At 71.5% G+C, this 11,230-nt stretch overlaps 3 protein-coding genes across 5 annotated transcripts; 1 reads left to right on the top strand and 2 right to left on the bottom strand.

Annotated features, from left to right (window-relative positions):
• Positions 1-134: 134 nt before the first annotated feature.
• WDR83 (WD repeat domain 83) lies at positions 135-2,701 on the top strand. The gene is made up of 9 exons (XM_040613104.1): positions 135-323; positions 1,059-1,179; positions 1,260-1,365; positions 1,478-1,526; positions 1,629-1,755; positions 1,859-1,926; positions 2,036-2,144; positions 2,250-2,364; positions 2,461-2,701. Exons 1-9 carry the CDS (start codon positions 221-223, stop codon positions 2,614-2,616), a joined length of 954 nt encoding a protein of 317 aa, XP_040469038.1. The 5' UTR covers positions 135-220; the 3' UTR covers positions 2,617-2,701.
• DHPS (deoxyhypusine synthase) lies at positions 2,693-6,704 on the bottom strand. 3 transcript variants are annotated; one of them, XM_040613100.1, is made up of 9 exons: positions 6,327-6,704; positions 5,247-5,408; positions 4,294-4,415; positions 4,094-4,190; positions 3,874-3,960; positions 3,666-3,771; positions 3,460-3,563; positions 3,251-3,376; positions 2,693-3,164 (listed from the first exon to the last, which is right to left on the bottom strand). In XM_040613100.1, the coding sequence occupies exons 1-9, from the start codon at positions 6,525-6,527 to the stop codon at positions 3,069-3,071; spliced, it is 1,101 nt and encodes a 366-aa protein (XP_040469034.1). In that variant the 5' UTR covers positions 6,528-6,704; the 3' UTR covers positions 2,693-3,068. The 3 variants fall into 3 exon arrangements, with proteins under 3 accessions (XP_040469034.1, XP_040469035.1, XP_040469036.1); XM_040613101.1 differs by having other exon boundaries at positions 3,666-3,696; XM_040613102.1 differs by lacking the exon at positions 3,874-3,960.
• Positions 6,705-6,820: 116 nt separating this feature from the next.
• On the bottom strand, positions 6,821-11,194 carry FBXW9 (F-box and WD repeat domain containing 9). The gene is made up of 12 exons (XM_040613539.1): positions 11,057-11,194; positions 10,413-10,958; positions 9,397-9,775; positions 8,826-8,965; positions 8,599-8,727; positions 8,353-8,465; positions 8,179-8,270; positions 7,951-8,099; positions 7,704-7,817; positions 7,514-7,603; positions 7,355-7,420; positions 6,821-7,092 (listed from the first exon to the last, which is right to left on the bottom strand). The coding sequence occupies exons 1-12, from the start codon at positions 11,192-11,194 to the stop codon at positions 7,018-7,020; spliced, it is 2,031 nt and encodes a 676-aa protein (XP_040469473.1). The 3' UTR covers positions 6,821-7,017.
• Between the last annotated feature and the right edge of the window lie 36 nt (positions 11,195-11,230).

Raw genomic sequence — 11,230 nt, 5'->3', positions numbered from 1 at the left:
ACCACCCTCGTCCCTCTGCCCCCCCCCCCCCGGTCCCCCTCTCGCTCCTCTCCCGGTCCCCCCGGTCCCCACCCCCCCCCGGTCCCTCTGGTGTCCCCCCGCCCCACCTGGCCACCCGCGCCGGCCGCCGCGGATCCGCCATGCCGCCCCGCCGCCCGCTTCCGCCGCCGCCGCCGGAAGAGGCCCCGGTGCCGGTGCCGGTCCCGGTGCCGGCCACGCCATGGCCTTCCCGCGGCCCCGGCCCCCCCGCCCCGAGCTGCCGCGGCGGCGGGTGCGGACACTGCAGTGCGGGCAGGGCGCGGTGCGGGCCGTGCGCTTCAACGGTGGGGCGGGGGAACCGGGGGCGGGGACCCGGGGGGGGGGGGACCGGGGACCGGGGGCGGGGACCCGGGCGGGGGGGGTGCTGGGGACCCGGGGGGGAAAACTGGGGACCCGGGCGGGGGGGGGACCGGGGACCGGGACCCGGGCGGGGGGGGTACTGGGGACCCGGGGGGGGGGAAACTGGGGACCCGGGCGGGGGGGGGTACTGGGGACCCGGGGGGGGAAAACTGGGGACCCGGGCGGGGGGGGTACTGGGGACCCGGGGGGGAAAACTGGGGACCCGGGCGGGGGGGGTACTGGGGACCCGGGGGGGAAAACTGGGGACCCGGGCGGGGGGGGTGCTGGGGACCCGGGGGGGGAAAACTGGGGACCCGGGCGGAGGGGACCGAGGACCGAAGTGGGGACCCGGGGGTGGGGTACTGGGGACCGGGAGCGGGGACCCGGGGGGACACCGGAGACTGGGGGCGGTGGGGGGGTTGAGGAGCACCGGGGACCCGAGTGGGGGAACATCGGGGACCGGGGGGGGCGGAACGGGGACCCGGCCCCCATCCCAGGGCCACAGGGACCCCAACTTCTTGATCCCATCCCAGGGGGGCAGCGCACCCCCGGTCTCTGTCCCATGGTCAGGAAAAGGGGAGCCAGGCTCCTGTCCCGGGGGGGGTAACTGGGGGGGGGAGGGGCGGCGCCTTTGGGGTGCTCGGGGGGGTCACCTCAGCCCCCCCCCCCCCCCCCCCCAGTGGATGGGAACTACTGCATGACCTGTGGCAGCGACAAGTCCCTGAAGCTGTGGAACCCGCACAAGGGCACGGCGCTGCGCACCTACCAGGGGCACGGCTACGAGGTGCTGGATGCTGCCGGGTAAGGGGCGGGGGGGGGGGGGCTGTGGGGACCCCTACCCCTTGGGGACCCCCAGCCCCACTGATGGGGTTCTCCCCCAGCTCCTTCGACAACAGCCAGCTCTGCTCCTGCGGGGCCGACAAGACCGTGGCACTGTGGGACGTGGCCACCGGGCAAGTGGTCCGCAAGTACCGGGGACACGCGGGGGTGAGGACGCAGGGGAGGGATGATTTGGGGAGGGGGTGGGTGGGCTCGGGGAGGGGGTCTGGGGAGTCAGGGCTCCTTGTGAAGAAGCGCTGAGTCGCCGTTTCTCCCACAGAAAGTGAACTGCGTCCAGTTCAATGAGGAAGCCACCATCATAGTGTCCGGTAAGGGGGTGGAGTGGTCTTGGGGGTGGGGGGTCCCACCGGTACCAAAGCCCCCCCCTCTCCCCCCCCCCCCCGACACCACCTTTCTCCGCCCCCGACCAGGCTCTATCGACTCCACCATCCGGTGCTGGGACTGCCGCTCCCGCCGCCCCGACCCCGTCCAAGTCCTGGACGAGGCCAAGGACGGCGTCTCCAGCGTGAAGGTCTCCGATCACGAGATCCTCTCGGGGTGAGGGATGGGGACAGGGGGGGCCCCCCCCAGCGCCAGGGATTCCTGGCCCCCCCCCCCACCCCCCCCCCGCTAAACCCCCCCCCCCACACACACTCCGCAGCTCCGTGGATGGCCGTGTCCGACGCTATGACCTGCGCGCCGGCCAGCTCTACTGCGACTACATTGGGAGTGAGTGGGGGCACGCAGGATGCTGGGGGGGGGGGGCTCCCATGGTGGGGGGCTCCCAAGGATGGGGCGGCGCTTCCCGGGACACCCCCAAACTCCTGCCTGCCCCCAGGCCCCATCACCAGCGTGTGCTTCAGCAAGGACGGGCAGTGCACCCTGGCCGCCAGCCTCGACTCTACCCTGCGCCTACTGGACAAGGAGACGGGGGAGCTGCTGGGCGAGTAGGAGCCCCCCTCCCCACGGTGCTGTGCCCCCCCCGGGGGAAGCTGTGGAGAGGTCCCCACCTCACCCTGTCCCCCCTGGGACCCCCCCCCCCCCCCCCCCAGGTACACAGGCCACCGCAGCACGGCGTACCGGCTGGACTGCGTGTTAAGCGAGCAGGACACCCACGTGGGCAGCGCCTCCGAGGATGGCAACGTCTACTTCTGGGACCTCGTGGAGGTGAGGAGGCGAAGTCCGAGGGGCCAAACCCACACTTCGGGGGTCCCAGGGGAGCCCCCCCCCCCCCATCCTGACGCCGCCCCCCACCCCCCGCAGGGCTCGCTGGCGCTCAGCCTGGAGGTGGGCCGCGGCGTGGTGCAGTCACTTGCCTTCCACCCCACCCTGCCCTGCCTGCTCGCCGCCACCGAGGGCCACATCCAGCTCTGGCGCGAGGAGACCTTCCAGCCCGAGGGGGACAATACCGCCACGTGACACGGTTTGGGTGGGGGGGCACCCGGCGTGCCCATCTGCACCCCCCCACTAACAAGGAATAAACCCCCCCCCCCAGTGTGGAGAAGCCCCGGTGCTTTATTGGGAGCGCGCAGAGCTGCACGGCCCAAGCAGCTCCAATAAATACAAGCGTTGGGGAGAGGGGAACGGGCGGACGGAGGAGGGGGACACGGGCAGGTGGAGGGGGGAGCTGGGGACAGACTGCTGGGGGGGGTGGGGACACATGGACGGTGGCGCGGGGGTCCCGGCTCCCCCATTCCGCCAGGCAGGGGAAGTGCCCCGCTCTCTCCTGCTCTGCGCGGGCTGGTGTGTAGGGCGCAGGGAGCGGAGCCTGGGCGCACTGAGCCCCTGCAGAGGTACTGGGGGGCTTGGGCCCCCCCAAACTAGGGGCTTGGTGGGGGGGTGTCACCCCCAAGGGACACCCTGCCGCCGGCTCAGTCTCCCGGCGTCCCCGAGGCGAACGCATCGGCTCTCTGGGCAAACGTCTCCGCCACCAGCAGCGGAAACACCAGGGAGGCATCGGCGTAGACCTGGGCACAGGGAAGAGGGGGTGAGGATGGGGGAGCCCCCCCCCCTCCGCCGGGCACCCCAAATCCCTCGGGGACCCCCGCCCCACCTTGACAGGGGTGGCATCCATCCGGATCTTGCCCCAGGACACAGCCTCGTCTGGCCGCGCCCCCGAGTCGGAGCCATCGAACTCCTGCGCCGTGTTGACGTAGACAGAGAAATCGGCTCCGTTCCTCTGTGGGGCGAGAAGTGGGGTGAGTCCCCGCCCCCCCCCATCCCTGGGGACATGGCGGGGGGTGGCCCCCATCCCCCCCTCACCATCAGGTTGGCGTTGGCGATGTGGTGCTTCACCAGCCCCCCGCCCAGGATGATCATTCCCGTCTTCCTGGCAAAGATGGCCTGGGTGTTGATGAGGCGCAGGTCTGCAGGCGGAGACGGCTGTTAGGGGACCCCGGGGGGGGGGGGGGAAACACCCCAACATTTGTGGGGGGACTTGGGGACACCCCCCCTGGGGACATGCTCACCCTCCACAATATCCAGCACCAGCCCCGGGTGCTTGTAGGAGTGAAAAAAGATCATGTCCCCCAGGGAGCCATCGGTGAGCGCCGGGCTCAGCACTGGGATGTTGTTCTAGAGAGAGGAGGCGGTGACGGGGTGGTGACGGGGTGGTGACACCCCCCCACCAGAGCGGTGACACCCGGGGTGACCATCTTTTCCCCCCCCCCCCCCTACCTTCTGCGCCCAGTAGCACACCGACTCGGGGTTGTCGATCTCCTTGCCCAGCCGCGCGATCATCCTGGAGGGCGTCCACCTCGTGCCCTGCCGGACCACCACGCTCAGCACCCCCAGCCCCTCGTCCCCTCGCGTCCCCATGGCCCCCCACCCACCCCCCCCCCCCCCAGAGCCAGGGAGGACCAAGAGGTCCGGGCTGGGCCCCCCCCCCGCCCCCCACCTGTGTTTCCTGCTCATCCACCATCTGCTCCAGGATGGGCATCAGCCAGTCCTCGAACTTGCAGTAGTTGTCGTTGGGCACCAGCAGGTTCCCGATCCTTGGGAGAGGACAGGCTCAGCCCGGGAGGGGACCCCGGCACTGGGGAGGGGACCCCGGCACTGGGGAGGGGACCCCATCCCCCCCTCCCCACCCCCCCGTACCTGTTGATGCCACTCTGGCGCAGGTCCTGGCCCCGCAGGCTGAAGTCCCCAATGTAGGTGGGCGCCAAGCACTTGATGATGTCCTCCTCCACGCCCCCCGCCGTGGTCACCAGCACGTCCACCTGCCCCGCGGCGCAGGCTGTGTCAGCAGGACCTTGGGGACCCCCCAGGGACAAGTAGGGGGGGACCGTACGGCAACCTGAGGGACCACTCGAGGACAGGGCTGGGACCTTGGGGACTTCTGGGACACCCCAGAGAGCAAACTGGGACCACTGGGGACCCAGAGGGACCTCCCGGGGACAGGTCCGGGACCCCCAGGCCACCCCAGAGAGCAAACTGGGACCACTGGGGACCCTGGGGACAGGTCCGGGACCCCCAGGCCACCCCAGAGAGCAAACTGGGACCACTGGGGACCCTGGGGACAGGTCCGGGACCCCCAGGCCACCCCAGAGAGCAAACTGGGACCACTGGGGACAGGTCCGGGACCCCCAGGCCACCCCAGAGAGCAAACTGGGACCACTGGGGACCCTGGGGACAGGTCCGGGACCCCCAGGCCACCCCAGAGAGCAAACTGGGACCACTGGGGACAGGTCCGGGACCCCCAGGCCACCCCAGAGAGCAAACTGGGACCACTGGGGACCCTGGGGACAGGTCCGGGACCCCCAGGCCACCCCAGAGAGCAAACTGGGACCACTGGGGACCCACAGGGACCCCTCAGTGACAGGACTGGGCCCACGGGAACCAAGCTGGTAGCCCCCCAGTGACTCAAGGCACAGGCTGGGGACCTCGGGGACACCCGGGAGAGAGCTGCCCCCCCCCCTGGAAGCCTACGAGGCCCCTCAGGGACAGGGGTGCAGCCCAGGGGGCACCCCAAGGATCTGAGGTGTGTGTCCCCCCCCCGGGGCTGGTAGGACCCCTGACCCTGCTGGAGACCCCCCGGTGTCCCCCCGCACCATGTTGTGCTGCACCAGGTAGCGGATGGTCTCCCGCACGCCGGAGCTGATGAGGTTGGAGGTGAAGCCCAGGAAGATGGTGCAGCCCGAGGGGGGTCGGGGTCCCCCCAGCCCGGCCCGGTCCCGCTCCTCCGCGCTCAGCGGCTCCAGCTTCGCCGCGATCTGTGGGCGCGGGGGGGGGGGGGTCAGCACCCGGGACCCCACCCCGCCGGCCCGGACCCCTGCGACCACCCAGCCCCGGTGTCCCCATCCGGGAACCCCTCCCCGGGACCCCTGCAACCACCCAGCCCCGGTGTCCCCATCCGGGACCCCCAGACCCCCTCCCCGGGACCCCTGCGACCACCCAGCCCCGGTGTCCCCACCCGGGACCCCCCTCCCCGGGACCCCTGCGACCACCCAGCCCCGGTGTCCCCATCCGGGACCCCCTCCCCGGGACCCCTGCGACCACCCAGCCCCGGTGTCCCCATCCAGGACCCCCAGACCCCCTCCCCGGGACCCCTGCGACCACCCAGCCCCGGTGTCCCCCATCCGGGAGTCCCGGACCCCCTCCCCGGGACCCCTACGACCACCCAGCCCCGGTGTCCCCATCCGGGACCCCCTCCCCGGGACCCCTGCGACCACCCAGCCCCGGTGTCCCCATCCGGGACCCCCTCCCCGGGACCCCTGCGACCACCCAGCCCCGGTGTCCCCATCCGGGACCCCCAGACCCCCTCCCCGGGACCCCTGCGACCACCCAGCCCCGGTGTCCCCATCCGGGAACCCCTCCCCGGGACCCCTGCGACCACCCAGCCCCGGTGTCCCCATCCGGGACCCCCTCCCCGGGACCCCTGCGACCACCCAGCCCCCGGTGTCCCCATCCGGGACCCCCTCTCCGGGACCCCTGCGACCACCCAGCCCCGGTGTCCCCATCCGGGACCCCCAGACCCCTCCCCGGGACCCCTGCGACCACCCAGCCCCGGTGTCCCCATCCGGGACTCCCGGACCCCCTCCTGCCACCCGGGACCCCCTCCTCCCGGGATCCCAGCACCCTCCAGCCCCGGGACCCCCTCCCAGCTGCCCGGGACCCCCGGCCCCCCCCACCATCCGGTGAATCTCGGCGACGGCCTGGGCGAAGCTGGTGGCCTGGAAGCCGGTGGTGAGGAAGGAGCGGAGCAGCGCGGCGTGGTCCGGGCCGCCGGCGAAGTCGTACCCGCGCACCGGGAGGCTCTGGGCCGGGAGAGGCCCGCTCGGCTTCAGCACGGCCCGCAGGGCCGCGGCCGGGGCCTGCCCCGGTGCCGCCATGGGGCTCCGGCCGCCTCACTCCTCCGCGCCGCCGCTGCGCGCCGCCATCTTGGCCCGCCCTGTGCCGTACGACTGGGCGCCGCCATCTTGGCCTCCACCGTACCCTGCCCGCCGCCATCTTGAGGCTGGACGGTGGCCGCGGAGGGACAACACGCTCCCAGAAGCGAAACGCCTCAGCTCGGGCAACGGCGCTGGGGTGACCCCGAACCCTCCATCCCCTGCAGCGCCCCGAAACCACCCAATATCGCCCCAAAAGCACAGGATCCCCCACGGGGGAGGGGCGAAACCTCTGCTCCAGTCAAATCCTTTTAATACCCACGAACAGGCAGCAGCTTCCAGCCCCACCAAGGGCCCAGGGCCAGGCCCGTCTCCTCCATGTTGGGGGGCACGGAGGGGACCCCACTGGGAGCGGGGACAGACCCCCCCTTCGGCAGGGAGCCCCCCGGCACCCCTCCTTCCTGGGCAGCGAGCACGGGATCGTGGCATCACGTCAAGTCCGGAGCCTCCACACCTCGACCGAGAGGCCCCCCGAGGCGGCTGCCACCACGTCACCATCCACGCTGATCTGGGGGGGGCGAGAATGGCATCGGGGCGCTCTGATGGGGGTCACCCCCTCCTCCCCTCCTGTGGGACACCCCCCCCCCCCCCCCCAGGGAGCCCCCGCTACAAGGACCAGCACAGGAGATGCAGTGGCACGGCAGGGCTGATGGGGTGCTTGCACACGCGTGTGCAAGGTGAGGGTGTGTGCGTACGCGTGTGCGAGGTGGGGGTGTCGGGGGGGGGGGGGGCGTGCACAACCGCGTGCGAGGGGGCAAGTGCCTCCTTACCCCGTTGAGCACGTCGTCATGTGTCCAGGAGCAGATGGTGCGGGGAGGGTCTGTAGGGACGTGTATCTGCAAGAGAGCAGCAGCCGTTCGCGGCCCCCCACAGCAGGGCCAGCAGCCCCCCAGCCCGGCGCTGCCTAAGGGGGACCGAGGGACCCTCACCCGCAGCGTCCTGTCGGTGGATGTGGTGTAGAGAGACCCCAGCGAGTGCCAGAGCCCCGTGATCTGCAGCCGGTGCCCCACGTCGAAGTACTGCGGGGGCGGGGGAAGGACACAAAAACATACCGTGAGGCATTGGGGGGCACCTGACCCCCCCAGCCCTGTGCCCCCCAGCCCCCTCAGGGTCCCTTACCCGGGCAGGCTGGAAGCTGCCAGTGCTGTTCCTAAAGACGTACACCCGGCCCTGGTTGTCCCCAGCCCAGAGCTGCGTCCCCCGGTAGGACATGGAGAGCAGGTAGTTTTCCAGCTGGGGACAGGGTGGGAAGAGAAACGTTAAAGGATCCTGCAGCACCCCAGACCTTGGGGCCCTGGTTCCAGAAGCAATGTGGGACAGAGCCCCCAAGCCCACCCCTGGGGTTTTGGGGGGCAGCGGGACCCACCTGCAGCCGCTGGAGGACCCCGTTAGCTCGGCGGTCAAAGACGACGAGGGTCCGGTCCTCGCTGCCTGACACGATGAGCTGGTCATCGGCTGCCAGCGACAGGACGGCGCTGGCGTGGGGCTTGTAGCTGCGCACCAGGGCCTGGCCAGCTGCTGGAGGATTTGGGGGGGTTGAGCTGGGGCCCCCCCCGTCAGCATCCCTACTCCCCCCATCCCCAGCAGGACCAACCTCGCGGGTCATAAATAGCCACCGTCTTGTCGTAAGTCCCGGTGACGAGGACGTCGGGGCGGTAGGAGAGGCACAGCACAGCCGCCTTCTCCCTGGGGACGAGGGGAGGGCTGGGCTCAACTGGCCCCCTCCACGACTCCCCCAAACCCCCCTGGGGCCCCCCCCCAATGTTACCTGATCTCCCCAAACTGCTGCCCCTCAGCCTCCAGGTCCCACAGCTTCACTGTGCTGTCCCAGGAGCCTGAGCACACCTTGTTGTCCCGGGAGGCCAAACACCAGACCCAGCCCTGTGAGGGAGACCCCCAAACCCACCACCAGTTGCCGAACCCCTCCGGGACCACCCAGTGGCTCCCCGGGGCTAGAACCGAGGTGTAAGTGGTGGGGATCACAGCTGCGCCCCCCCCTCCCCCACACACACACCTTGTGCGTCCCGTTGCGCTCGGTGCCCAGCGCCTTCACCAGCACCTTCCCAGGAGCCTGGCCAAGCTGCCGCAGGTCCCACAGGTTGACGTTGCGGTCGCGGGCACCCGAAACACAGAGGGTCCCCCCCTAGCAGGTTTTGGGGAGGGCAAAGATAAGGAGAGGACCCCCTCATTAAAAACAGGGGACCAGCCCACCCCCCCCCCCAGGACCCGGCGCGTCCCCACCTGCAGCAGGAGGACGGAGTCGACGGAGGCGAAGTGGCCCTCGTCCAGGGAGAAGTGCTCCATGGGGGCCCCACCGCCCTCCCAGCGCTGAAGATGCTCCTCTAGATCCACGCAGGCGGCCGACCAGTCAAACCCCTCCTCTGTGGGGAAATGGGGGTGTCAGGGGGGCCCCCCCAAACTGATAGGGGGGACTGGGGTGGCCCCTAAGCCACCCCCTTCGCCCTGGTGCAGCGCCCCATAGACAGCTCTGTTGCCAGAATGGGGGAAATGGGGAGTTATGGGGGGTTTCCAACACACTGGGGGGAAATGGGGGATTTGGAGGGTCTCCCCAGTCGGCCACAGAGAAATGGGGGGCAGGAGGGTCCCCAACTCCCCGCATTCACCCTCTGCAGCACCCCACAGCCCCCTCAGGGCCGGCAGAGCCAGCAAAACGGAGCGTTCGGGATGTCCCCCACCTACCACAGCTAAATATTTTGGGGGTCCCAAACCTGCTGTGGGGAAACAGCATCAGGGGTCGTCCCGCCCCCCCCACCCCCCACCCCCAAGACCCATGCGCCCCAGCCAGACCCACCTTCCAGGACAGGGAAGGGGCCACGGGCGCTGCGCTGCAGCCTGAGCCGCCAGGCCACGGCGTCGCAGGCCACCTCCCGCAGCGCCCGGCAGACGCGGGGCAGGACCCCCCGCACCTCCCGCGCCCCCAGGTACCCGCAGATCTCCAGCAGCAGCTCCAGCGGCAGCGCCAGCAGCCCCCCCGCGCCCCCCCCACCCGGGGGCGGCCGCTTCAGCCCCAGGATGGGACGTGGAGGAGGGACGGAGGAGCTGGGGCCCGGGGTCGGGGCGGCGGGGGGCGGCGGGGGGGGACCGGGGGGGGGGCCCCGGGCCCCGCAGTCGGGTGACGTATTCCTGCGCCTGCCGGTCAGGGTCGTCGGGCGCAGGGGCCCCCTCCATGGCTAGGGGTGGGGGGGCGTCAGCACCTACCAGAGCCGGGACCCCCTCGCTGCGCCATGAGCAGGACCCTCACCCCTGTTCCTGCCGCATTCCCCCGGTCTGTCACACCAGAATTTGCCCCAAACCGGGACCCCGCCCCCCCCCCCCCGGTATAGGGACACCCTCCCTGCCCGGATCCCCATCCCCCCAAAACCAAACCCCCTGTATAGGAACCTCCATGCCAAGGTTCTCCCACAAGGCCCCTGGTACTGGGACGCCCCCCACCCCGATACCGGGATCTTCCAGGCCCACATCCGCCCCCTACCCCACCCAAGTCCCCGGTACTGGGACGCCCCCCACCAGGATCGCCCCCGAGGACTCCGATACCGGGAACCCCCAGGCTCCCCCCGAGGTGCCCGGTATGCGGCACCCCCACACCCAGCCACTCCCTGAGCTGCCGGTACCGGGACGCATTCCCCACCATCACCAGGATCAGCCCCACCACCCGAACCCACCCCCTAGCCCCGGTACCGAGACCGTCAGCACCTCCGCAAAGCCCCCGGAGCCCCGTTGCCGCCCCCTCCCCGTTCCCACCCGCCCGTTCGTGTGTTCCCCCAAGGTCTGGGGTCCCCCCGCAGCCCCCAACCCCCCGTCAGGTACCGGGGCGCGGCCCGGCCCGGCCCCGCCGCGTCCCGTCGCCACGGCCACGGTGGGATCCGCTTCCGGCGCGCTGCCAGCGCCTCGTCCAATGAGAGCGAGCGGCGCTGACACGTCATCCGCCTGCGCCGGAAGTGGGGCACGTGTGGCGACCGGGAGCGGCCGCGCCGGCCCCGGGACCGACACCCCCCACCCCCCCGGCGGGAACAAACGGCACCGAGCCGGCGGACGGTCAACAACGGACTCTTTACCGAGCAGGAACGAGGGGACGCGGCACAACCGGGCCCGCCGCCCCCCCGGGACACGCCCCCCCCCCTCCCCCCACCTCCCGGTCCCAGCAGCCCCGCCCCCCCCCTCCCCCCCTCCTTGTAAACGGTAAAAAAACGGAACAAAACGGGGAAAAAACACAAGAAACGTGGCACCGACTCGCTCACGACGAAGCACAACGGCGGCGGCTCGGCTCCCCCCGGCCCCCCGCCCCGCCCCGGGGCCCCCCCCCCCCCCCCCGGGGGCCCCCCGCGCCCCCCCCCCCCCCCGGCCGGGGCTGCTCTATATGTTCCTAGAGGTTTATCTCCATAAACGTGTGCATGGGTACGGGGTGGGGGGGGCACCATGCGGGGGGAGGGGGGAGAATAGGAACATCCTACAGCGGAAAAGCAGCGGGGGGAGTCGCCCCCCTTCCCGGCCCCCCCATTTTTGGACCCTTTTGCCCCGATTTTTGCTTCCCCCCCCCAGGGTTTTGGGGTGCCCCCACCGCGGGTCCCTCCCTCCCCCGCAGTCACCATGGACCCCCCCCCAGCCCCTGTCCCTCCCCCCGCCCT

The sequence above is a fragment of the Falco naumanni genome, chromosome 13, assembly GCF_017639655.2.
Source record: "Falco naumanni isolate bFalNau1 chromosome 13, bFalNau1.pat, whole genome shotgun sequence".
Classification (NCBI taxonomy): domain Eukaryota; kingdom Metazoa; phylum Chordata; class Aves; order Falconiformes; family Falconidae; genus Falco; species Falco naumanni.
This window is presented reverse-complemented; position numbering and strand designations above follow the sequence as displayed.

Bases quoted from the DNA above. Each gene is read 5' to 3' on its own strand.
- WDR83 (XM_040613104.1), top strand. From the start codon at position 221: ATGGCCTTCCCGCGGCCCCGGCCCCCCCGCCCCGAGCTGCCGCGGCGG. The intron at 1,366-1,477 runs GTGAGGACGCAG...TTTCTCCCACAG, and splicing joins AGTACCGGGGACACGCGGGG to AAAGTGAACTGCGTCCAGTT. The intron at 1,927-2,035 runs GTGAGTGGGGGC...GCCTGCCCCCAG, and splicing joins CTACTGCGACTACATTGGGA to GCCCCATCACCAGCGTGTGC.
- DHPS (XM_040613100.1), bottom strand. From the start codon at position 6,527: ATGGCGGCACCGGGGCAGGCCCCGGCCGCGGCCCTGCGGGCCGTGCTG. The intron at 4,416-5,246 runs GTGCGGGGGGAC...GCCGCGGGGCAG, and splicing joins ACCTGGTGCAGCACAACATG to GTGGACGTGCTGGTGACCAC. The intron at 3,772-3,873 runs GTAGGGGGGGGG...TCCTCTCTCTAG, and splicing joins TGTGCTACTGGGCGCAGAAG to AACAACATCCCAGTGCTGAG.
- FBXW9 (XM_040613539.1), bottom strand. From the start codon at position 11,194: ATGGTGACTGCGGGGGAGGGAGGGACCCGCGGTGGGGGCACCCCAAAA. The intron at 7,421-7,513 runs GTGAGGGTCCCT...GCTCTCTTGCAG, and splicing joins CCACCGACAGGACGCTGCGG to ATACACGTCCCTACAGACCC. The intron at 7,093-7,354 runs GTAAGGAGGCAC...CGCCCCCCCCAG, and splicing joins ATGACGACGTGCTCAACGGG to ATCAGCGTGGATGGTGACGT.